The 22,888-nt window shown below is 42.8% G+C and overlaps 1 protein-coding gene across 3 annotated transcripts in view; it reads left to right on the top strand.

The window, feature by feature from the left end:
- LOC137347189 (cullin-1) overlaps nucleotides 1-22,888 on the top strand; it is a 160,189-nt gene that overhangs the window by 60,346 nt on the left and 76,955 nt on the right. For all 3 annotated transcript variants that reach the window (XM_068011396.1, XM_068011404.1, XM_068011413.1), the window contains exons 4-5: nucleotides 2,458-2,625; nucleotides 14,955-15,005. In XM_068011396.1, coding sequence (XP_067867497.1) covers nucleotides 2,458-2,625; nucleotides 14,955-15,005 — 219 coding nt within the window. The remainder of the gene's footprint in view (nucleotides 1-2,457; nucleotides 2,626-14,954; nucleotides 15,006-22,888) is intronic.

The raw sequence follows: 22,888 nt of genomic DNA, 5'->3' as shown, positions 1-22,888 counted from the left end.
GAAATTTCATTTATATAGTACTTTTCAAAATCCATTATGCTTTTCCAAATCAATTCACAGCCCATGAATTTTAAAATGTAGTCAGTGCTGTTATTAAAGCAAACATGGTAGGAATTTGCACACAGCAAGAACCTACAAATAAATGAGATAAAGTGACCAATTAATCTGTTTTAGTGGTATTCGTTGAGGGATAAATCTTGGCTATAATGCCAGGAAAATCCTTTGTCCTTTGAATAGTGCAGTGAGATCTTTGCAACCACTGGAACAGGCATTGGCACCCTCCAATTAACATCTTAACTGAAAAAACTGCTTCAAGCATCAGCCTAGATGATGTCGAGTTTTATTTTGACCCACAACTGTCTGAATGAGGTGCTAGTGCTCTCTTTCAACCAAGCTGAAATTTAGTGCATTGCCGTGCATTGAAATCATGGCTAGATCAGCAATGTTATCTTGAGCAGATTGCATAAAGTCATTCTGAATACCAAAAAAATCCATCAATCCACTTGGGAGGGGCAGCAGCAGACAAGCCAAGAATATCCATCTCCCAAAAGCTATGGTAAATGTTGGCCATTAGATATGCCTTTTCTCTCCTTTCATGACAAGTTTAAATTTGATGACCTCCTTTTCACTGACTCCCTGAGGAAAGAGTCTATTCATCTTATCAAAACCGTTTCCCTCTAATAAACATCTTGGCCTTCTCTGCTTCAATTGAAATAGTACCAGTATCTCAAAGCTTTCTCATCCTGGGCATTATCCTGATGAATCTACTCTTTACTTGCTCTAAGCCTTTGATATCTGTTTTATTATGAAACATCCAAAATGGTACACAATAGCTTAACTGGCCTAACTGACATTTTGTACAAATTTCTCATTAATGTTTTTATCCTGCATTGTACGTCCTAATTTATAAACTCCAAATTGTTATTGGACATTTCATATGTTTATTTACCTGCATTTGTACTCTCAGGTAATTATGTATTTGAACCTCCAGGTCTCACTGTTCATCATACACTTAAGTGTCTTTCCATTAAGTGTATGTTCCATTCCTTGCCTTTCCTCTCATGATATGACTCACTCTTAATCCATATTAAGTTGTGTCTGCCAACCTGCCGGCACATACACCAATGTATCTATTTCCACTTCACTGTCAAATATCGTACCCAGGTCCGCATGATCTATATCTACCAAGAGCAAAATTGGACCCAACTGCATTTTGCATTTCGTTTAATGAAAGGTGTGCTGAAGAATGTTGTGATGCATAGCAAAGATCAAACAACCAAGAGGGCTAGAAATCAAAAGTATCCCAATCTTGCAATTCATTCTTTGATGAGATGAGGCATGCGTCCAGTTGGCTCTTTTTGATGGATGATGAAGATTACATTCAAAGAAAAGCAGGGAGTTCTGGTGCCCTGGTCAGTGTTACTACTGGCAGATGATGCCTGCAACACTTACCAATATAATGGATTATATATTTCAAAAAGTAATTATTTGCGTGAAATTGTTCAAGATATTGTGATGTTCATGGGGCTATAAAAATGTAAATAATAAATGCAAAGGACGGGTTTTGAACTGCAGTAACTTTGACAAATCTTAAATAGCTGCCAATTTTGAAAATGTACAAAGCCACATTTACTCAATTTCAAAAAATAAAAGTAAATTTGTCTTGATTTGGTTTCCACAAACTTTGTTGTGAAAGGAATGAGAAGCTGCGGTACACTCTCACCCACAGTGACCTTCTGTTTGGTCACCACCTTGATGTTGGAGTAACTGTCAACATGCAATGCTTTTAGTTTTCTGGACAAGAATAGTGACGCTCACTGCATGGCATAAAGGTCATGCAATAGTATTCAATATTTCTGGAGGATTTCCAAAGGCATGATATCCTATCTTTATTGCAAGATTGACAGCTTGTAATGTATTATTAAATAGGGTATATGGCCTCACCATTAGATGGATTTGCCTCGTATTGCAAAGTCTGAGGGGGGGGGGGGCTCAGAAAAATGTTCTTAGCCTCAGCCCTGATCCTTTATATCTATGACTAAAACTGCTCTCTTTGTTAACATTACCTCTATCTGGTCACTGTACCTGCAGTCATTATGTAAGTGATTATTCTTTATAACTGTCTAATTGCATAGGTAATGAAAAACCTAAAATTTTGTCAGTACTTGCTAAAATTAAGTAGTTATAGATAATTTTGTGTTCTAAGTGATAGAAAATGCTGTGGGTATTTCATATAGAATGTGTTTTTTTCCACTGTAATGTTCAGTTTATTGGATGCAGAAACTTTTTAATTATCTTATCAGTAAGGTGATAGACGTTTTCTGTGGGAGGTAGCAACGTGGTGTAACTAGTTTAATTTGTAGTTTAAAATAAAACCATTCTCGGGTTAATTTAATAAAGGTTCCCTGCACTCTGATTCATGTCACATCTTTACAAAAAAGAATCTTTCTCCTGTAGGATGGTGAAGATTTGATGGATGAGAGCGTATTGAAGTTTTATACACAGCAGTGGGAAGATTACAGGTTTTCTAGTAAGGTATTAAACGGAATCTGCGCCTACCTCAATCGACACTGGGTCCGTCGTGAATGTGATGAAGGACGTAAAGGAATTTACGAAATATATTCAGTAAGAAACCATTCTTGCTTCATTTTTGAGTATTTGTTTTAGCTGAACAGGTTGTGTTTTAGCTTATGTTGTAGGCTTTGTTGGAACCGTTAAAAGTATCCATAATAATTTTAAAATGCCAAGTGCCTGCAACATTTTAATGGTGTTGCACCTATAGATAGCACTGAGCCTAATCTTAGAGTCAAGTGAGGAGGAGTTGGAGGGCTTCCCTCTTTTCCCTCTCCTTGTTTGACCACAACGGGTTTAATTCTTTCTTAAAGAATGTAAGGATGTAGTGACCAATTCAGTAGGTGTTTGATTACTTAGTTGCTAAGATCATAACAGGATCTAATCAGACAGGTTTTTGTGAGTTTAACAAAGAAAGAGGTTAACTTTTTATTGTACCTAAACCGAACTAATAATAATAAACACTGCGGCAACTTTCACTCACACATGCACTAGAGGTTTGCACACACACGCAAATAGGTTAGAGTGGGGGAAGTTAGATTGGTTGAGTTAGAGTCCATAGAAAAAAAAAGGGTAATGCAGTCTCTGGCATTTGGTGATTTGGCTGGCTTCTGGCTGAATTCAGTGATCCTGAGGCTTTTAGTTTAAAGAGGTATGTGACTAATTTGGTGGGTCTCTAGGAGACAGCGATGCGGATGATTTCCTCCAGCAGGGTTTCTGATTGTAGCTGGAGTATGCGAAGGTGGTCAGTCAACAGGCAGGATTTGACAGCTTTCAAGCTGGAATGGAGAGAGAGGGACCCCCACTTGGGTCTGCACATGTCAGGGTCTGTACATGTCAGAGTCCAGTTGCTTCTCTCTCTGCTGTAGAAAGACACAAGCTTAAAACCACAGATGGGGAGGGGTTTGTCACACAGTCACTCAGTCATTCAAACATGGCAGTCAGCAATATTTCTCTCTTGCTCAAAAGAACAGATAGTTCCTTTAAACTTCCTGGGTCTTGGTTCTTGCTGGGGTATGAGCAGACATTTTGCCTCCTCACAACCTTTTGCAATGTAGGATACAGTGTTGCAAATTAGGCGACCATCCTGAGCTGCCAGCAAAGTCATCCTTGTTGCTTTTCTTTTTTAAATGTCTTTTTAAAAAAAAAATAATAAATTCAGATCCCCAGTCAGTGGATTGAAGAAAATTATCATTCACCAAAGCACATTGGCGTAACAACTTCCCACCGAGTAAAATGAAATGGGACAGCAGGAACATTTCATTATGAGGTCACAAATTAAAAAGAAACTGTATATACACAAACTCATCAGTCTCACTGTCATAGCCATACTCTAGTTCTTTTTTTCATCTGGGATTGGGCACAAGCACAACTGGGGAACTCTAACTGCATTGACTGGGCTCAATCAGCTTGTACTGCAGCATGCACTAAATTTCCTCATGTATTTCTACAATGCCTTCCTTTTCCAGTTTCTCTATATCTGTCAACTCAAACCTGGATTCATAGTTGCTCATAACTTTGTGAAGATCATCCAGTGCTTTTTGTACATGTTTTTTCCTGTGCTGCATCAGGCCAACAACTTGCTTTGCAGAGCAATTGTCATCTAGTAAAATGGTGACTTCATTTGTGTGGATTAGCTGTCCTGGCATAAATGCAAATGTGCCAAATGGCACCATAACATCATAAGCCACTTTGTCAGGCAATGTTTTAAGCCTGCCTTGAAGTACTTCATAGTCATTTTGCCCTTTAACCAAGTGCTGGATTTTTTTCCTTGCTGTTCCAACTCATCCAGCCTGGACCACAATTCCTCCTCAGATAGAATACTTGATTTACAGTCACCACCACCACCACCCTCCAAATCTATCACAAAAACCTTTTTGTGCGTGGGGTTTTCCTTTGGCTAATGAGCTTTTCCCTGTCTCCCTTCAGAATTTAAATCTTTAATTTCTAGGTCTTCATTCTGAATTTCCTCCCAAACCTGGGTCAGTTTCCGGGACCAAGGCGATTGGGATTTTGATTTATGGGAGGAGTCTCTCCTACATCCACATTGTGCAGGCTTAGGATTGTGCACCCTGGTTTGTCCCTGCAGATCCATTTAAACTCCATGAGCAGCCTTGTTAGGTCCCCACTCTGTTCTGCATTTAAATAAGGAGGTACAGTGTCTAATTTCCCTAACATTTCAGTGTTTGCTAACTGGACAGTAGGAGGCTCGATTTGGAAATCCTCCAGGCCTTTATCTAACTCGTCCTCACTGTCCCTTTCACCCTCCTCTTTCCTGACTGCCTGACAGACCTGTGCTTGTTTGTCCCCTTCCCGGCTATGATACAGTTTTAATATGTTGATGTGGCACAGCCTTTGCTATTTCCTATGATTTGGGGTGTCAATTATATAATTCACCTGGCTAATTCTTTTTATTACTCAGTACGGGCCACTGAACCAGGCATTCAATGGTTCTTGCTGCATTGGTAATATCCCTAACACATGGTCTCTGGGCTGAAATGTTCTGGTCTTGGCATGTTTAACTGCCTGCTTTTTCATAGTTGTCTGGGAGGTTTTTAGGTGTTCCTGAGCCACTGCATAGGCTCTTGTGAGCCGTTCTTGAAACATGGAGATGTAGTCTAACGGAAGGTTCATCCTTGTGTCCCAAAAACCTCTCCTTGATTAGTTTTAGAGGACCTCTCACCTCGTGTCCATAAACTAATTCAAAGGGACTAAAGCCAGTGGACTCATTGGGTAAGTCCTTGGTAGCAAACGGAAGAAATACCAGCCCTTTATCTCAGTCATGGGGATACTCATAGCAGTCAGTATGCCCTGATCATTATCTTTAGGGTCTGATGATACCACTCCAAAGCCCCTTGTGACTGTGGTGGTAGGCTGAGGACTTTAAATGGGTTATGTCCAGATTATCCATGACCTTTTGAAAAATACTGGACATAAAATTTGTGCCCTGGTCTGTCTGGATCTCAGCAGGCAGCCCATATCGGGTGAAGAGTTGGGTCAGCACCTCCACCACTACCTTGGCAGAGATAGTTCTTAAAATCGAGTAACCGCATCCATAATGGTGAGAAGATAATGGTAGCCCCCTTTTGTCTTCAGCAGGGGCCCCACACAATCTGCAGGCACTCTGCTGAACGGCTCCCCAAAAGCCGCTATTGGAATTAGCATATTACGATCAGGTGAGAAGGAATCTAGGGGTTCCCTCTCAGCCTTTGCCTGGTTTAACCGTAAGAGGGTTTAATTTTAGAAACACTGTGTTTTAGCTCCCCCTACAGTGAATCCTTGTTCACTGCTCCAAATGTAAGGCAAAGAAATTAGACAGGTTTCCTTAGATTTAAACAAGAAAGGTAGAAGTTTATTAATCTTAAACTCGAATCCAGTCAATGACTACGAATATGTGACGCGACCACGCTAGCATGCGTACGTGATAAACACACACGCAGATAGAGACAGAAAAAGTAGAAAGAATGAAGGGGAAACGTTTGAGCCAATATCTGTTAGTTAGTTGCTGTCCTTTGAGTTCAATGTGGAGTCTTTGGTTGCTGGTAAGTCCTGCTATTCGTTGGGGCCCAGTTCACGCTTCAACTCGTTTCGATGTCGGAGTCTTTCCTCTCTTGAGGTGTACGTGTCTTCCGTCGGTCCGGTGGCTTGGGAGAAGGCAGAAGAGAGAGAGAGCAGCTTCCTTGTTCCAGCTTCAGTTGCAAACTGCCTTCTGTTCCTTTCTGTGTGGCACAATTCAGAAAACCCTGTCATATAAAAGCAAAATACTGCAGATGCTGGAAATCTGAAATAAAAACAAGAAATGCTGGAAATACTCAGCAGTTCTGGCAGCATTTGTGGAGAGAGAAGCAGAGCTAACATTTCAGGTCAGTGACCCTTCACCAGAACTGGCACTTCTGGTCAGTTATTCTCTGTGACCTTGTCGTATCAACACCTTCTCTTTGGTTATCTCTTGCCCCACCCTGCTTTATTTGCTTAAAACCTATTACATTTCTAATATTTGCCAGTTCTGATGAAGGGTCACTGACCTGAAACGTTAACTCTGCTTCTCTCTCCACAGATGCTGCCAGACCTGCTGAGTATTTCCAGCATTTCTTGTTTTTATTTCAGAAAACCCTGTGTTGCCCAGCAGGTTAGTCCTTATTTGGAACAGTCTCCTGCGAGGTTTGTGGATTGTATTACTTTAGCAATCTCTCAATTGTGCTTCCTTACACCTTCAGTGTTTGGTGATCAAAAATCCATTTGGGTTAATTGGATCAGAGAATATTCCTTTGTCTCCACAAGTAGCATCTCTTAGTATACAAATTTCCTTCCAGCCCAAATGTCTGGTCCTCTTCAAACAGTCATTTCTTCACTCCAGCAGCAGTTTAAAATCAATGTTCATATGATAAAATCTGCCTCATTCTTGACAGGTGGTGGTCTGCATGACAAGGGATGCAGGTTTTATTGCAGGTTGAGGCTTCCCCACAGCCTGGCATGTTAAACCTTTTCCAGATTATCTTGGAAGCTCTCCAATGAGCTTAAACTCCATTACACCAGGAAACAAAAATATTGATGTCCCTGAAGTCAGTTTTCTGTTGCAAACTGGAAAGGGCTAGTGTGAAGAGCCTGTAGCAATGTGCGCAGGTTTAAATAGGCATTCTGCGATGATAATGGAAGCATTGAGATCGTAAATCATCAGTTTTAAAATGCCTCTTAGCAAAACAAACAGTATGTGTGTGGCTTTTAGCTGAACAAAGATACTTGAATTAGAATAAACAAGCCAGCCTCTGTAGCAATTGAAACTTAGTCTTATCAAATGCATGCCCCACCAATAAACAAAGTAGTGAAGTAGTGGATGAAGTAGTGCCACCAGCCAGTGGTAAGGGCACCAGAACCGGCAGGAACAAACCCCAGCCAGTTTTAAAAAGGAGTCACTGAATGCATATGTGGGAATTTCCAGTTTTTCACAGCAGTGCCCTGCTCCCAACCAAACTCCTCCCCACAGAGTAGTATGTTCACAAACCAAATAAAATAGAGCATGGTGCATTGAAATCCCCTCCCAGCTTAGGAACATGGTGCATTGGAACCATTTGTCATGATAGTGCTATTGCTTTACCCCTTCTTTGGCCTCCTTGTCTCGGGAGACAATGGGTAAGCGCCTGGAGGTGGTCAGTGGTTTGTGGAGCAGCGCCTGGAGTGGCTATAAAGGCCAATACTAGAGTGACAGACTCTTCCACAGGTGCTGCAGAATAAATTGGTTGTCGGGGCTGTTACACAGTTGGCTCTCTCCTTGCGCTTCTGTATTTTTTTCTGCCAACTGCTAAGTCTCTTCGACTCGCCACACTTTAGCCCCGCCTTTATGGCTGCCCACCAGCTCTGGCGATTGCTGGCAACTGACTCCCACGACTTGTGATCAGTGTCACAGGACGTCATGTCGCGTTTGCAGACGTCTTTAAAGCGGAGACATGGACGGCCGGTGGGTCTGATACCAGTGGCGAGCTCGCTGTACAATGTGTCCTTGGGGATCCTGCCATCTTCCATGCGGCTCACATGGCCAAGCCATCTCAAGTGCCGCTGACTCAGTAGTGTGTATAAGCTGGGGATGTTGGCCGCCTCGAGGACTTCTGTGTTGGAGATGCAGTCCTGCTACCTGATGGCAAGGATTCTCCGAAGACCAAAGTACGGAAAGTCCTCATCAGGGAACTCCTCTTTGCTGATGATGCTGCATTAACATCTCACACTGAAGAGTGTCTGCAGAGTTTCATCGACAGGTTTGCGGCTGCCTGCAACGAATTTGGCCTAACCATCAGCCTCAAGAAAATGAATATCATGGGACAGAACTACAGAAATGCTCCATCCATCAATATCGGCGACCACGCTCTGGAAGTGGTTCAGGAGTTCACCTACCTAGGCTCAACCATCACCAGTAACCTTTCTCTCGATGCAGAAATCAACAAGCGCATGGGAAAGGCTTCCACTGCTATGTCCAGACTGGCCAAGAGAGTGTGGGAAAATGGCGCACTGACACGGAACATAAAAGTCCGCGTGTATCAAGCCTGTGTCCTCAGTATCTTGCTCTACGGCAGCGAGGCCTGGACAACGTATGTCAGCCAAGAGCGACGTCTTAATTCATTCCATCTTCGCTGCCTCCGGAGAATCCTTGGCATCAGGTGGCAGGACCGCATCTCCAACACAGAAGTCCTTGAGGCGTCCAACATCCCCAGCTTATACACACTACCGTTTTACCCCACCCCATGCTAAATAGGATAATGTAGTTTGTCTCTCGAAATCTAGGTGTCTGAACCTCTGGTGAATACTCGCCTATCTCTTCCCCACGTCCACATCCCTGCCCCTCCCCCAGCCACTGAGCACTTTTTTGGGTGGTGTTTCATTTTGCCGCTATTTCCTTCTCCACCTGCTTGATCCAAGTACTGTACTTGGTACCGAGTCCACACAAGCAATGCCGCCAATAATAGAGTAAAAATGCACTCTCCAAGTGGGCTTTATTAAACTAGCAATATCAGAAGAATTTGAAAAGATTATGGATATGAAAATGCATTTGCTTTTCTGCATGAAGATTGTTTCCACATACATTTTAGAAGTGCTAAGTATAAACCAGTTGTACATTTTAAAGTAATTATATAGAACAGGTTAGCCTATTAAAAGTAATTCTTCAAATATAATGGCATATCATGAAATGTATTGCCCTTTTCCCCCCCACCCATCGACTTGCGGTTTCTCAAGACTCCCCTGGCATAAACAAGAATTTCCCACCTGAAATGGGTGGGACAATTTAAATAGTATGTCATTACACATGAGTTGTCATAATGCCTTCTGTGTCATTTCCCTGAATTTCCTCATGTTGGATGCTGTAAAAGTGGGACTTAAGAGATTGTGGTCATCCCTGACAGATTGCAAGATTTGTGAAAGGGGCTGTCAGCATCTTCAGATAGGTAACTTTTAAATTGTAATGGGTTAGCAAAGACTAGCAGTTGGATTGGAGCCTGTCTAGCTATTGTTCATAACATCCAGAAAGCACTGACGCTTGTGGGAACTTTTTCTATTCGTTCGGGGGGATGTGGGCGTCGCTGGCTAAGCCAGCAATTATTGCCCATCCATAATTGCCCTTGAGACGGTAGAAACATAGAAAATAGGAGCAGGAGTAGGCCATTCAGCCCTTCAAGCCAGTGCCACCATTCAATACAATCATGGCTGATCGTCCAAACGCTGTTCCCTGTTCCCGCTTTCTCCCCGGTATCCCTTGATTCCTTTAGTCCGAAGAACTATGTCTAACTTTTTTTCTTGAATATATTTAATGATTTGGCCTCAACGGCTTTCTGTGGTAGAGAATTCCACAGGTTCACCGCTCTCTGGGTGAAGAAATCCCTCCTCATCTCACTCCTAAATGGCTTACTCCTTATCCTTAGATTGTGACCCCTGGTCCTGGACTCCCCCGCCATTGGAAACATCCTTCCTGCATCTAGTCTGTCCAATCCTGTTAGAATTTTGTAGGTTCCTATGAGATCCCCTCTCACTCTTCTAAACTCTAGTGATACAAGCCTAATCGACACAATCTCTCTTCATACGTCAGTCCTGCCATCCCAGGAATCAGTCTGGTGAACCTTGGCTGCACTCCCTCTATAGCAAGAACATCCTTCCTCAGATAAGGAGACCAAAACTGCACACAATACTCCAGATGATGTCTCACCAAGGCCTTGTATAATTGCAGCAAGACATCCTTGCTCCTGTACTCGAATCCTCTCACTATGAAGGCCAACAGACCATTTGCCTTCTTATCTGCCTGCTGCACCTGCATGCTTACTTTCAGCGACTGGTGCACAAGGACACCCAGGTCTTGCTGCACCTCCCCCTTTTCCAATCTATCGCTGTTCAGATAATCTGCCTTTCTGTTTTCGCCGCCAAAGTGGATAACCTCACATTTATCCACCTTAAACTGCCATGTCTTTGCCCACTCACTCAACCTGTCCAAATCACACTGGAGCTTCTCTGCATCCTACTCTCAGCTCACACTCCCACAAAGCTTTGTGTCATCTGGAAACTTGGATATATTACGTTTAATTCTCTCATCTATATCATTAATATATATTGTGACGAGCTGGAGTCCTCGCACCAATCCATGCGCTACCCCACTAGTCACTGCTTGCCACTCGGAAAAATATCCGTTTATTCCTATTCTTTGTTCGCTGTCTGCCAACCAGTTCTCTATCCATTTCAGTACCTTACCCCCAATCCCATGTACTTTAATTTTACACGCTAATCTCTTATGTGGGACCTTATCAAAAGCCTTCTGAAGTCCAAATACACCACATCCACTGGTTTTCCCTTATCTATTCTACTAGTTACATCCTCAAAAAATTCCAGTAGATTTGTCAAGCATGATTTCCCTTTCATAAATACATGTTGACTTTGTCCGATCATGTCATTGTTGGTGGCGATCTGCCTCTTTGAACTGTTGCAGTCCTTGGGGTGTAGGTACACCAACGATGCTGTTAAGAAGGGAGTTCCAGGATTTTGACCCAGTGACAGTGAAGGAACGGCGATATAGTTCCAAGTCAGGATGTTGTGGCTTGGAGAGGAACCTGCAGGTGGTGGTGTTCCCATGCATCTGCTGCCCTTGTCCTTCTAGGTGGTAGAGGTCTTGGGTTTGGAAGGTGTTGTCGAACGAGAATTAGAAGACCTCCATAGTGGACAATTCCCTCCCCTCTCTGGGGGCATGTCATTTATAATGGGGTTTTCGTGGCTAGGTGAAGGCCAAGGCATAAAAATGAGCTGAGCCAGGTGCCATCTGCCAGTGAATCACTTGACTTGAGCTGTTGTAAAGCGAGGTGGGGTGTATGGTTTGATGATGGTAATATCTGCCCTGTGCAAGGCATAGATGTACATCTTTTTAATGTTTATTTACCTTTTATGATTAGTTTTACGTCAATGGCTGCTTGTGTTGCATCCATTTAAAGCTAAATTGGCATAGAATATGACAATCAGAATAATGAAAACAAAATGGGGACATATATAAGGTACAACATTATATGCACAAGTCAAAGGTACCTTGTGAAAAGCACATGGAAGAAAATTCATGCAGATGAGACAGCATTGGATTGCAAATATTCTCCCTTTCATCATTGCACAATGCAGTGGTTTTAATTTTCCATGCCGATGCTCATTCTGAGAGTATTGAGCAGTATCCTTACCATAGAGTTCTCGAATTGATGAAGTGCACTTAAGGGTGGCAAGTACAAGTGAAATATAGCATGGAACTTGAATGCATAGTCATTGGGTAAACCCACGAGCTGCTTCAGCCCTGTAGTAATGATCAATCCACAAATTGTAGTTTTATTCCTTCCTTTCCTTCCTTCCTTCCCTCCCTTCCTCCCTTGTCATGGCACTGTACTTATTTTCTCCTGTTTAAATACAGTATACCTTTAAGACAGCGAGAGAAGTTAGATTTTTGAGAACAGTGTGCCACAGCTGCATTTGCTACCTAGGCAACAGAAGGAGAGTGAGGAGGTCACATGGTATAATGTTTCTGTTTGGGTAAAAAACCCAGCTAAAACCAATTTTGAGACACCAGCGAAGTGTACTTACTGAAGGAGAGAGCTCTCTATTTCTCTCGGCAGAAATTCTACAATGAGCTACAGGCTGTGTTAATTGCCTAAGGAGGAAAAAACCCTTTGAAGATGCCATTTGTACTGCTGGAGGTAGCAAAATTCCTTTTCTTTGCTTCCAATCTAAGAGTCTGCTTCAAGATTGCATCTCTCTTGACTGACTCTGTTTTCTGGAAATCGCAGTAAAGTTTCGACTGAGAAACTGTTGGCTTTAAAATCCAAGACCCATTGCTGCACACCTTGTTTAAAGAACTGTTTGACGCCTGTTGCAGCTGAAGTGTTTTGAATGCCTGTCTATTGAAGGACTAATCAAATCCACGTGGAGACATCAAGTGGGATCTCATTATTTTTCACTAGGATACCTCACCCATCAGGAACGTAACCCACAAAAACTAACAACCCAGTTATTTATTTACTCTTAAACAGCTGATTTTTAAAACTTCATTCTTTTTTTAAAAACGGTTAATTGTTGATTTTTGTGCGTGTGTGAGAGAATGGGGGAGTTAGGTTAAAATAAGAAGTTATGAGGTCTTTAGACATAGGTTTACCTTATTGGTGTTTAAGATTTAGTTTTTAAATAAATAGTTAATTTGTTGTCGTCTAAAGATATCTGGTTTGGTCTGTTTTATTCTGGGGGTTACTAGAGTATTTAATTTGGCTATTTTCCGGTTGGGTGGGAAGACATTAATAATATGCTGCAAACTGGAGTGATGGGACTGAATTGACAGTGCATTGCTTCTGCCTCGGTCCTAACAATCTTTTAATCTGTATCTGAAGTACATTCTTCATTTGTGCTATCGGCCTGTGTCATTGCAGTGAATGTTCCTGATGTGCTTGTACATTTTCTGCCAGTGAAAGCATGTTATGTCAACTGATGACCCTTTTGAACATAATATGGATGAGATTGTCCTAATGCCACTAACCAATTTAGACTCAACCTACATGCAATATATGCCTACAGAACTTTTAAGTAACAAAGGGGAGACTTATATATTAATTTGTCATAGAATTTTACATCACAGAACGGGGCCAATTGGCTTAACGTACCTGCATGGCTCTCTGAAAGAGGTACTTACTCCCATTCCCCAGGGCTTTCTCCATAAACCTTTAAAAATTTCATTTTTCGAATATTTACCCACACCCCTTTTAGAAACTATTATGCTTCCACTACTCTTTCTGGTTAGGGCGTTCCATGTTGTTACGACCAGGTGAGGAAGGGGTCTCGGGCTCCCCTTTAGCCCCTTCTCTGGTTTGACCGCAGCAGGGTTTATCCTTTAAACAGTGATTTAACTTACCACCTCAGTGAGCGCTTGCTCCTGCTCTTCTAATTATAATTGTAAATGAACTAATCAGACAGGTTTTCTTGAGTTTAAACACAAAAGATGTCAGTTTATTAACCTTATAACTCTAAACTGGTTAAAATTACTAAAACACACGACACATCCAAGCTCACATTTATATGAGAGGCGCACACACACAAATAGATACAGAGGAGAAAAAATAGAGTTGGGAGGTTGAAGTAAAGTGTCATAAATGGAATTCAAAAACTGAGTTCGTCTCCTCAGTTGAAGTTAAAATCTTGAAGTTCTCGCTGGGCCACGTGCACAATTTGCACTTGTTTCTCTGGTTCTGGAAGGCAGGAGAGGGTCTTTATCCATGTCACCTGGTTGTTGCCTCTGAGGATCTGTCGTGGTGAGGCTTAGTAGCTGCCACCGAGGCTTCCCTGGGACTTTGCTGGAGAGAGAGAGGTGCTTTTTTCCTTGGGGTTCAGTTACTGTCTGCCTTCAAAGGCACAATTCACAAACTCGGAGTTACACAGGCAGTCCCATTGTTTGAAACAGAAGTTTCTGGAAGGTTTTTTGAAATTCAAAGTTCTTCAGACATACTTGGTTGGGGGGATGGTTGACTCTTTCAAAGTCAATGGGTGTTGATTGCTTTTGATGACCAATATTGACAAAAACCATTCTAGGTAATTGAATTAGAGCACACCTCTATTGTCCTGGCTAGACTGGGTAATCACCTCTGTTTCCCAGCTGGCCTTTGGCTTCTCATGTGTAAACTGCACGTGGCCATCTTTAACTGTTCTGTACTTTTTTCAAAACATTATTTGCAATAACGTCAAGTTAAAAAAGTCTCAGTCAGTGTGCCATATGACAAAATTAATTTCCATTTGGCATGTGGGATTTCCGTCACAATGTGCTAACGGTACTGTCTTTTTTAAAAAAAAACCTTCTGCCCTTACCGTTGTTCTGGTGCTAATTTTTGAATTCATGTTCTCTAGTTACTGATTCACAAGCAATCGAAATAGAATTTCTTTCTTTAACAAAAATTTTGAACACTTCTATCAGATATAACAAACCTTCTTTGATCTAATGGGGAAAAAAATCTCTCCTCATAACTGAAGTCTCATTCCTGATATAGTGAATTGTTTCTGAAGTCTAGTCTCAAGTTTCACTATCTCAAGACTGCAACTGGGTATGGAAACTTTTTTTAAAAAACAAATTTTTTATTTTACATTGTCCAGGAAAACTCTTGTTTAGTTTAGTTTAGTTTAGAGATACAGCACTGAAACAGGCCCTTCGGCCCACCGAGTCTGTGCCGACCATCAACCACCCATTTATACTAATCCTACACTAATCCCATATTCCTATTAACTAGATCATTGTTTCTTCACTTTTGGACATTTTCAGGTTAGACTTTGTACCATTTGGTGACAACGATTGATTGAAAACTGTTTATTTATCAGCAGCAATTACTTCAAACTTTTTTTAATCCTTACAGCTTGCTTTGGTGACGTGGAGGGATTGCTTATTTCGACCATTAAATAAGCAGGCAAGTATTTTACCATAGCTATTTTTTAAAAAAAATTGTGCAATGATTTGAAGTTTACTATTTTGTCAAAGACTGATGCAATTGTTTTTGTTTAACAGTAATTTCTCAGCACTTTTACAGCTGTAAAAAGCCTGCATTGTAACACTGTTTCTGCTGCAAAGCTACTGAACCTTCACTTACACGATGAGCATTCTTTGAACGCAGGAACAGGAGTATGCCATTTAGCCCCTCGAGCCTGTTCCACCATTCAACGCGATCATGGCTGATCTGGGAACCTAACTCCATACACCCATCTTTGCCTCAAATCCCTCCATACTCAAGAGTAACAAAAATCCCATCAATTTCAGATTTAAAAGTAACAATTGATCTACCACCATTTGCCATTTGTGGAAGAGTTTCAAACTTCTGCCAGCCTTCGTGCATAGAAATGTTTCTTAATTTCACTCCTGAGAGGTCTGGCTCTAATTTTTAGGCTATACTCCCTCGTCCTTGGCTTCCCATCTTGTGGAAATGGTTCTCCCTATCTACACCTATCTGTTCCCTTTAATAGCTGGAAAACTCCAATTATATTGCCCTTTAACCTTCTAAATTACTGGAAATACACCCTAGTTTGTGTATTCGCTCCTTGTAATTTAACCCTTGGAATGCAGGTATTCTGGTAAATCTGCGTTGCAATCCCTCCAAGGCCAATATATCCAGCTATGGTGCCCAGGACTGCTCCCAGTACTTCAGGTGTGGTTTAACCAGAGCTTTGTATAGCTGAAGCATGGCTTCCACCCATTTGTATTCTCGTCCTCCAGATATAAAGGCCAGCATTCCATTAGCCCTTTTGATTATTTTCTGCATCGGTTCACAATGTTTTAATGAATTATGCACCTGAACCTCCAAGTCTCTTTGAACCTCCATTATTTCTGGCTTTTTACCATTCAGAAAGTATCCTGTTCTATCCTTTTAGGTCCAAAGTGGATAAGCTCACATTTGTCCACCTTGAATCCATTTGCCACAGTTTTGTCCAATTACTGAATCAGAAGGCTGAACTTTCCTGTGGATTTTGCGGCCCCAATGTTGGGACCACTGTGCATGGCCTCACTGCGCCCGCTGGAGCAACTTTGCACGAGCTGGCCTCCTAATTGGCTGCCTCCGTGTTCGCCATCCTTTTAAGGATGGCGGGCTGACCAGGAAAGCGGGGAGGACTTGAAGCAGTGTCCAGGCGATAGACCGTTTGGGAGAAGGTGAGTACTGCTGGAGAAGAGGAAGACCTGGGGTGTGCCCCAGTTTCGAGGTGCTCACGAAGGCCTCTCTCTTCAGTGGTGAGGAAGATGACAAAGTACTGTAAGAGACCTCAGGATGGAGTGTTGACTCTCCAGAAGAGTGCCTGCAGCCACACCTGGACCCTTGTGAGATGCTGCCGATTAATTCCCGTGGCCTGCCAACTTCCCAGCGGAGCCGCTGCCTCTGCAACCTTGTCAATCTCCCACAACAGCAGGGGTCCCATGCAACGCCAGAAAAGTTGCAGCACTGGAGGAAAATGGACCTTGATTGGGGCCTTAATTGGCTTCATTGCCTGAGCATCTCTATGGAGTGGGCTACCGATTTTGCCTCTGGCAGCCCCGCCCCGGAAAGGTCACACAGAGGCAGGACAGGATCAGGGAGCAGCACCTCCCACCCCACCCTTCAAATCTGTCTCCATGGGGTCAGGAAAATTCATCCCAATATCACTAATCAATTTTTTGCTTTCATGTACACTGCTTACAGTGCTGCCTATCTGTGTTATTGGCAAAGTTGGGCATGTGGCTTTGTATCCCATCATTTAAGTTGTTAACAAATATGGTGAATAGTTGAGGCCCCAAAACTGTTCCAATATAGCTACAACACTGGCATCTACCAGGCAATGTGGAACATTGCCCAGGTATGTCCTGTACACAAAAAGCAGGACAAGTCCAACCCGGCCAATTACCGCCCCATCTGTCTACTCTCAATCATCAGCAAAGTGATGGAAGGTGTCATCAACAGTGCCATCAAGCAGCACTTGCTTAGCAATAACCTGTTCAGTGATACCCAGTTTGGGTTCTGACCGGGCCACTCAGCACCTGACCTCATTACAGCCTTGGTTCAAACACGGACAAAAGAGCTGAACTCAAGAGGTGAGGTGAGAGTGACTGCCCTTGACTTCAAGGCAGCATTTGACCGTGCATGGCATCAAGGAGCCTTAACAAAACTGGAGTCAATGGGAATCAGGGGGAAAACTCTCTGCTGGTTAGAATCATACCTAGCGCAAAGGAAGATGGCTGTGGTTGTTGGAGGTTGATCATCTGAGCTCCAGGACATCACTGCAGGAGTTACTCAGGGTAGTGTCCTAGGCCCAACCATCTTCAGCTGCTTCATCAATGACCTTCCTTCAATCATAAGGTCAGAAGTGGGGATGTTCGCTGATGATTGCACAATGTTCACCATTCGCGACTCCTCAAATACTGAAACAGTCAGTGTAGAAATGCAGCAAGATCTGGACAATATCCAGGCTTGGCTGATAAGTGGCAAGTAACATTCGTGCCACACAAGTGCCAGGCAATGACCATCTCCAACAAGAGAGAATCTAACCATCTCCCCATGACATTCAATGGCATTGCCATCACTGGAACCCCCACTATCAACATCCTAGGGGCTACCATTGACCAGAAACTGAACTGGAGTGGCCATATAAATACCGTGGCTACAAGAGCAGGTCAGAGGCTAGGAATCCTGCGACGAGTAATTCACTTCCTGACTCCCCAAAGCCTGTCCACCATCTACAAGGCACAAGGCAGGAGTGTGATGGAATACTCTTCACTTGCCTGGATGGGTGCAGCTCCAACAACACTCAAGAAGCTTGACACCATCCAGGACAAAGCAGCCTGCTTGATTTGCACACCACCACAAACATTCACTCCCTCCACCACTGACGCACAGTGGCAGCAGTGTGTACCATCTACAAGATGCACAGCAGCAACGCACCAAGGCTCCTTAGACAGCACCTTCCAAACCTGCGACTTCTACCACTTCGAAGGACAAGAGCAGCAGATACATGGGAACATCACCACCTGCAAGTTCCCGTCCAAGTCACAGACCATCCTGACTTGGAACTATACCGCCGTTCCTTCAGTGTCGCTGGGTCAAAATCCTGGAACTCCCTTCCTAACAGCACTGTGGATGTACCTAACTCACGTGGACTGCAGCGGTTCAAGAAGGCAGCTCACCACCACCTTCTCAAGGGCAATTAGGGATGGGCAATAAATGCTGGCCTAGCCAGTGACGCCCACTTCCCATGAATGAATAAAAAAAAGAAAAAAAACAGATCCTTGCAGAACACCATGTGTCACATCCTGACAATTAGAATACCTGCCCATTATCCCTACTCTCTCTCCTGCTGCTCAACCTATTTGTCTTCATTAACATGAATGATTAACAGTCTCTTATGAGGGACTTTATCAAATGTTTTCTTGATGTCCATACAAATAATGTATATAGATATTCCCCTGTCCACTAGTTTAATCACCTCTCCAAAAAAAATTTACTTAGGTTCGCCATGCATTTACAAATCCATTCTGCCTCTCTCTGATCAGCTGAAAATATTCGGGCTGTTCAGACACCCTATCCTTAATTATAGGGGGATAAATACTGTTGTATGCAGCTGAGAGCATGAATCCTGAAGGCTGTGTTGCCTGCCCGATGCCAGGGTTAAGTATGTCTTCTTGGGGCTGGAGAGGTTCTGTTGAGGGAGTATGCGCAGCTAAGGGCTAAATTTGAAAAACAGAACTCCAAAGGTGGTGATCTTTGGATTACTACTTGAGCCACGAGCAAATTAGCATAAGGTAAATAAGATCAGAGAGTTGAAAATGTTGCTTAAAAATTGGTGTGGGAGAAATGGGTTTCGATTTATGAGTCACTGGTACCAGTACTAGGGAAAGAGGGAGCTGTACTGTTGGGACGGACTTCACCTGAACTGTACAGGGTTTGGTGTCCTGGTGAATCATATAACTAGGGCGGTAGAAAGGACTTTAAACTAAATAGTTTGGGGGGGGGGGGGGGGCGGTGGAGGGTTCAGGCGGGGGGAAATTTAGAAAGTTAACAAGAAAGGACAAGGCAGTAGTGCAGGGTAGCAATATGGCTAATGATAACCAGAGTGTGACAAGAAGGGACAGAGTGTACAAACATAATACACCAGCAAATAAGGTCAGAGTAGCGAAAAATGGTAAAGGCAAAATTAAGGCTCGTTATCTGAATTCAGCATTTGTAACAAGATGGATGAATTGATAGCACAAGTAGAAATAAATGAGTATGATGACCATTACGAAGACATGTTGCAAGGTGACCAAGGGTGGGAAGTGCATATTCAAGAGTATTTGACATTTCGGAAAGATAGGAAGAAAGGAAAAGGAGGTTGGGTAGCTCTGTTAATAAAGGATGAGATCAGTACGGTAGTGAGAAATTATCTTGGCTCAGAAGATCAAGATGTAGAATTAGTTTAGGTGGAGATAAGAAATAGCAAAGGAAAGAAGTCGCTGGTGGGGGTAGATTATAGGCCACCTAATAGTAGCTGCACTGTGGGACAGAGTAAAAAATCAAGAAATAATGGGGGCTTGCAAGAAAGGTATGGCAAAATTGTGGACTATTTTAATCTTCATACAGATTGGACAAATCAGACTGGAAAAGGTAGCCTGGAGAATGAATTCATAGCATGTATTCAGGACAGGTTCTTTGAACAATGCATTCTGGAACTAACCTGGGAAGGAGGAACTTAAAACAATCACTATCACTGGAGAAAAAGTACTAGGAAAACTAATGGGACCAAAGACTAAGTTTCCTGGACCTGATGGCCAGTATCCTGGAGTCTGGAAAGAAGTGGCTGCAGAGATAGTGGATGCATCTTCCAAAATTCACTAGATTCTGGAAAGGATCGGAAAACGGCAAATGTAACAACTCTATTCAGCAAAGGAGGGAGACCGAAAGCAGGAAACTATAGGCCAGTTAGCCTCACATCTGTCATAGGGAAAATGCTAGAATCTATTATTAAGGAGGTGATAGCAGGGCACTTAGAAACTCTTAATGCATTCAGGCAGTCAACATGGTTTTATGAAAGGGAAATCTTGTTTGACAAATTTATTAGACTTCTTTGTGGATGGGTAAAGGGGAACTAGCAGATCTAGTGTATTTAGATTTCTAAAAGGCAATCGATAAGGTGCCACATAAAAGGTTACTACACAAGGTAAGAGCTTGTGGTGTTGGGGGGTAATATATTAGCATGGCTAGAGGATTGTCTAATTAATAGGAAGCAGAGAGTTGAGATAAATGGGGCATTTCCAGGTTGGAAAACTGTAACTAGTGGAGTGCCACAGGGTCACTGCTGGGGCCTGAACAATTTACGATCTATATTAATGACTTGGATGAAGGGATCGAGTGTATTGTTGCCAAATTTGTTGATGACGAAAAGATACCTAGGAAACCAAGTTGTGAGGAGGACACAAAGTATAATGTGGGAGGATATGTGGTTGCCCACTTTGGTGGGAAGAATAGTGGAATATTATTTAAATGGAGAGACACTGCAGAATGCTGTGGTACAGAGGGATCTGGATGTCCTGGTACATGAATCCTATAAACATAGAAAATAGGAGCAGGAGTAGGCCATTCCACAGGTTCACCACTCTCTGGTTGAAGAAATTTCTCCTCATCTCAGTCCTGAAAGGTTTACCCCGTATCCTTAGACTATGACCCCTGGTTCTGGACTCCCCCACCATCGGGAACATCCTTCCTGCATCTACCCTGTCAAGTCCTGTTAGAATTTTATAGGTTTCTATGAGATCCCCCTCACTCTTTTGAATTTCAGCGAATGTAATCCTAACCCACTCAATCTCTCCTCATATGTCAGTCCCGCCGTTCCAGGAATCAGTCTGGTAAACCTTCGCTGCATTCCCTCTATAGCAAGAACATCCTTCCTCAGATAAGGAGACCAAAACTGCACACAATATTCCAGGTGTGGCCTCACCAAGGCCCTGTATAATTGCAGCAAGACATCCCTGCTTCTGTACTCGAATCCTCTTGCTATGAAAGCCAACATACCATTTGCCTTTTTTACCGCCTTTGCACCTGCATGCTTACCTTCAGCGACTGTTGTATGAGAACACTCAGGTCTCGCTTCATATTCCCCTCTCTTGGTTTGTAGCCGTTCAGATAATCTGCCTTCCTGTTTTGCTACCAAAGTGGATAACCTCACATTTATCCACATTATACTGCATCTGCCATGCAACAGCCCACTCACTCAACTTGTCCAAATCACCCTGAAGCCTCTCTGCATCCTCCTCACAACTCACCCTCCCACCAAGTTTTGTGTTATCTGCAAATTTGGAGATAAGATATTACATTTAGTTCCCTCATCTAAATCATGAATGTATATTGTGACTAGCTGGGGTCCTAGCACAGATCCCCACTGTACCCCACTAGTCACTGCCTGCCATTCAGAAAAAGACCCATTTATCCCTACTCTTTGTTTCCTGTCTGCCAACCAGTTTTCTATCAATAGCCACACACTACCCCCAATCCCATGCGCTTTAATTTTACATGCTAATCTCTTATGTGGGACTTTGTTGAAAGCCTTCTGAAAGGCCAAATAAACCACATCCACTGGCTCCCCCTCATCAACTCTACTAGTTACATCCTCGAAGAATTCTAGTAAATTTGTCTAGCATAATTTCTCTTTCGGAAATCCATGCTGACTCTGCCCGATTCTGCCACTGTTCTCCAAGTGCTCTGCTTAAAATCTTTGATAATGGACTCTGGAATTTTCCCCACTACCTACGTCAGGCTGACTGGTTTATAATTACCTGCTTTCTCTCTACCTCCCCTTTTAAATAGTGGGGTTTCATTAGCTACCCTCCAATCTGTAAGAACTGTTCCAGAGTCTATAGAATCTTGGAAGATGACCACCAATGCATCCACTATTTCTAGGGCCACTTCCTTATGTACTCTGGGATGCATACCATCAGGCCCTGGGAATTTATCGGCCTTCACTCCCATCAATTACCCCAACACCATTTCTCTACTAATACTGATTTTTTTCAGTTCCTCTCTCTCACTAAGCCCTGTGTTCCCCAACATTTCTGATATGATATCCTTTGTGAAGACAGAACCAAAGTATGCATTTAGTTGGTCAGCCATTGCTTTATTCCCCATAATAAATTCCCCTGTTTCTGACTGTAAGGGACCTACATTTGTCTTCACCAATCTTTTTCTCTTCACATTCATATAGAAACTTTTACAGTCTGTTTTTATGTTCCTCGCAAGCTTGCTCTCGTACTCTATTTTCCCCTTCTTAATCAGTCCCTTGGTCCTCCTTTGCTGAATTCTAAACTGCTCCCAATCCTCAGGTCTGTTGTTTTTCCTGACAAATTTATATGCCTCTTCCTTGGATCTAATGCTGTCTCTAATTTCCCTTGTAAGCCATGGTTTGGCTACCTTTCCCGTTTTACTTTTGCGCCAGACAGGGATAAACAATTGTTGCAGTTCATCCATGCGCTCTTTAAATGTTTGCCATTGCCTATCCACCGTCATCCCTTTAAGTAACGTTTCCCAATCTGTCATGGCCAACTCGTGCCTCATACCTTCGTAGTTTCCTTTACAAGATTCAGGACCCTTGTCTCAGAATCAACTACGTCACTTTCCATCTTGATGAAGAACTCTATCCTATTATGGTCGCTCGTCCCCAAGGGGTCTCGCACCACTAGATTGTCAATTATTCCCCTCTCCTTACACAATACCCAGTCTAGGATGGCCTGTTCTCTAGTTGGTTCCTCAACGTATTGGTCCAGAAAATTGGTGGTATCGTGGACAGTGAAGAAGGTTGTCTAAAGTTA

This window comes from Heterodontus francisci, chromosome 2 (genome assembly GCF_036365525.1).
Source record: "Heterodontus francisci isolate sHetFra1 chromosome 2, sHetFra1.hap1, whole genome shotgun sequence".
Taxonomy (NCBI): Eukaryota; Metazoa; Chordata; class Chondrichthyes; order Heterodontiformes; family Heterodontidae; genus Heterodontus; species Heterodontus francisci.
Note: the sequence above shows the minus strand (reverse complement) of the source record. Positions and strands in the feature narration are given on the sequence as shown.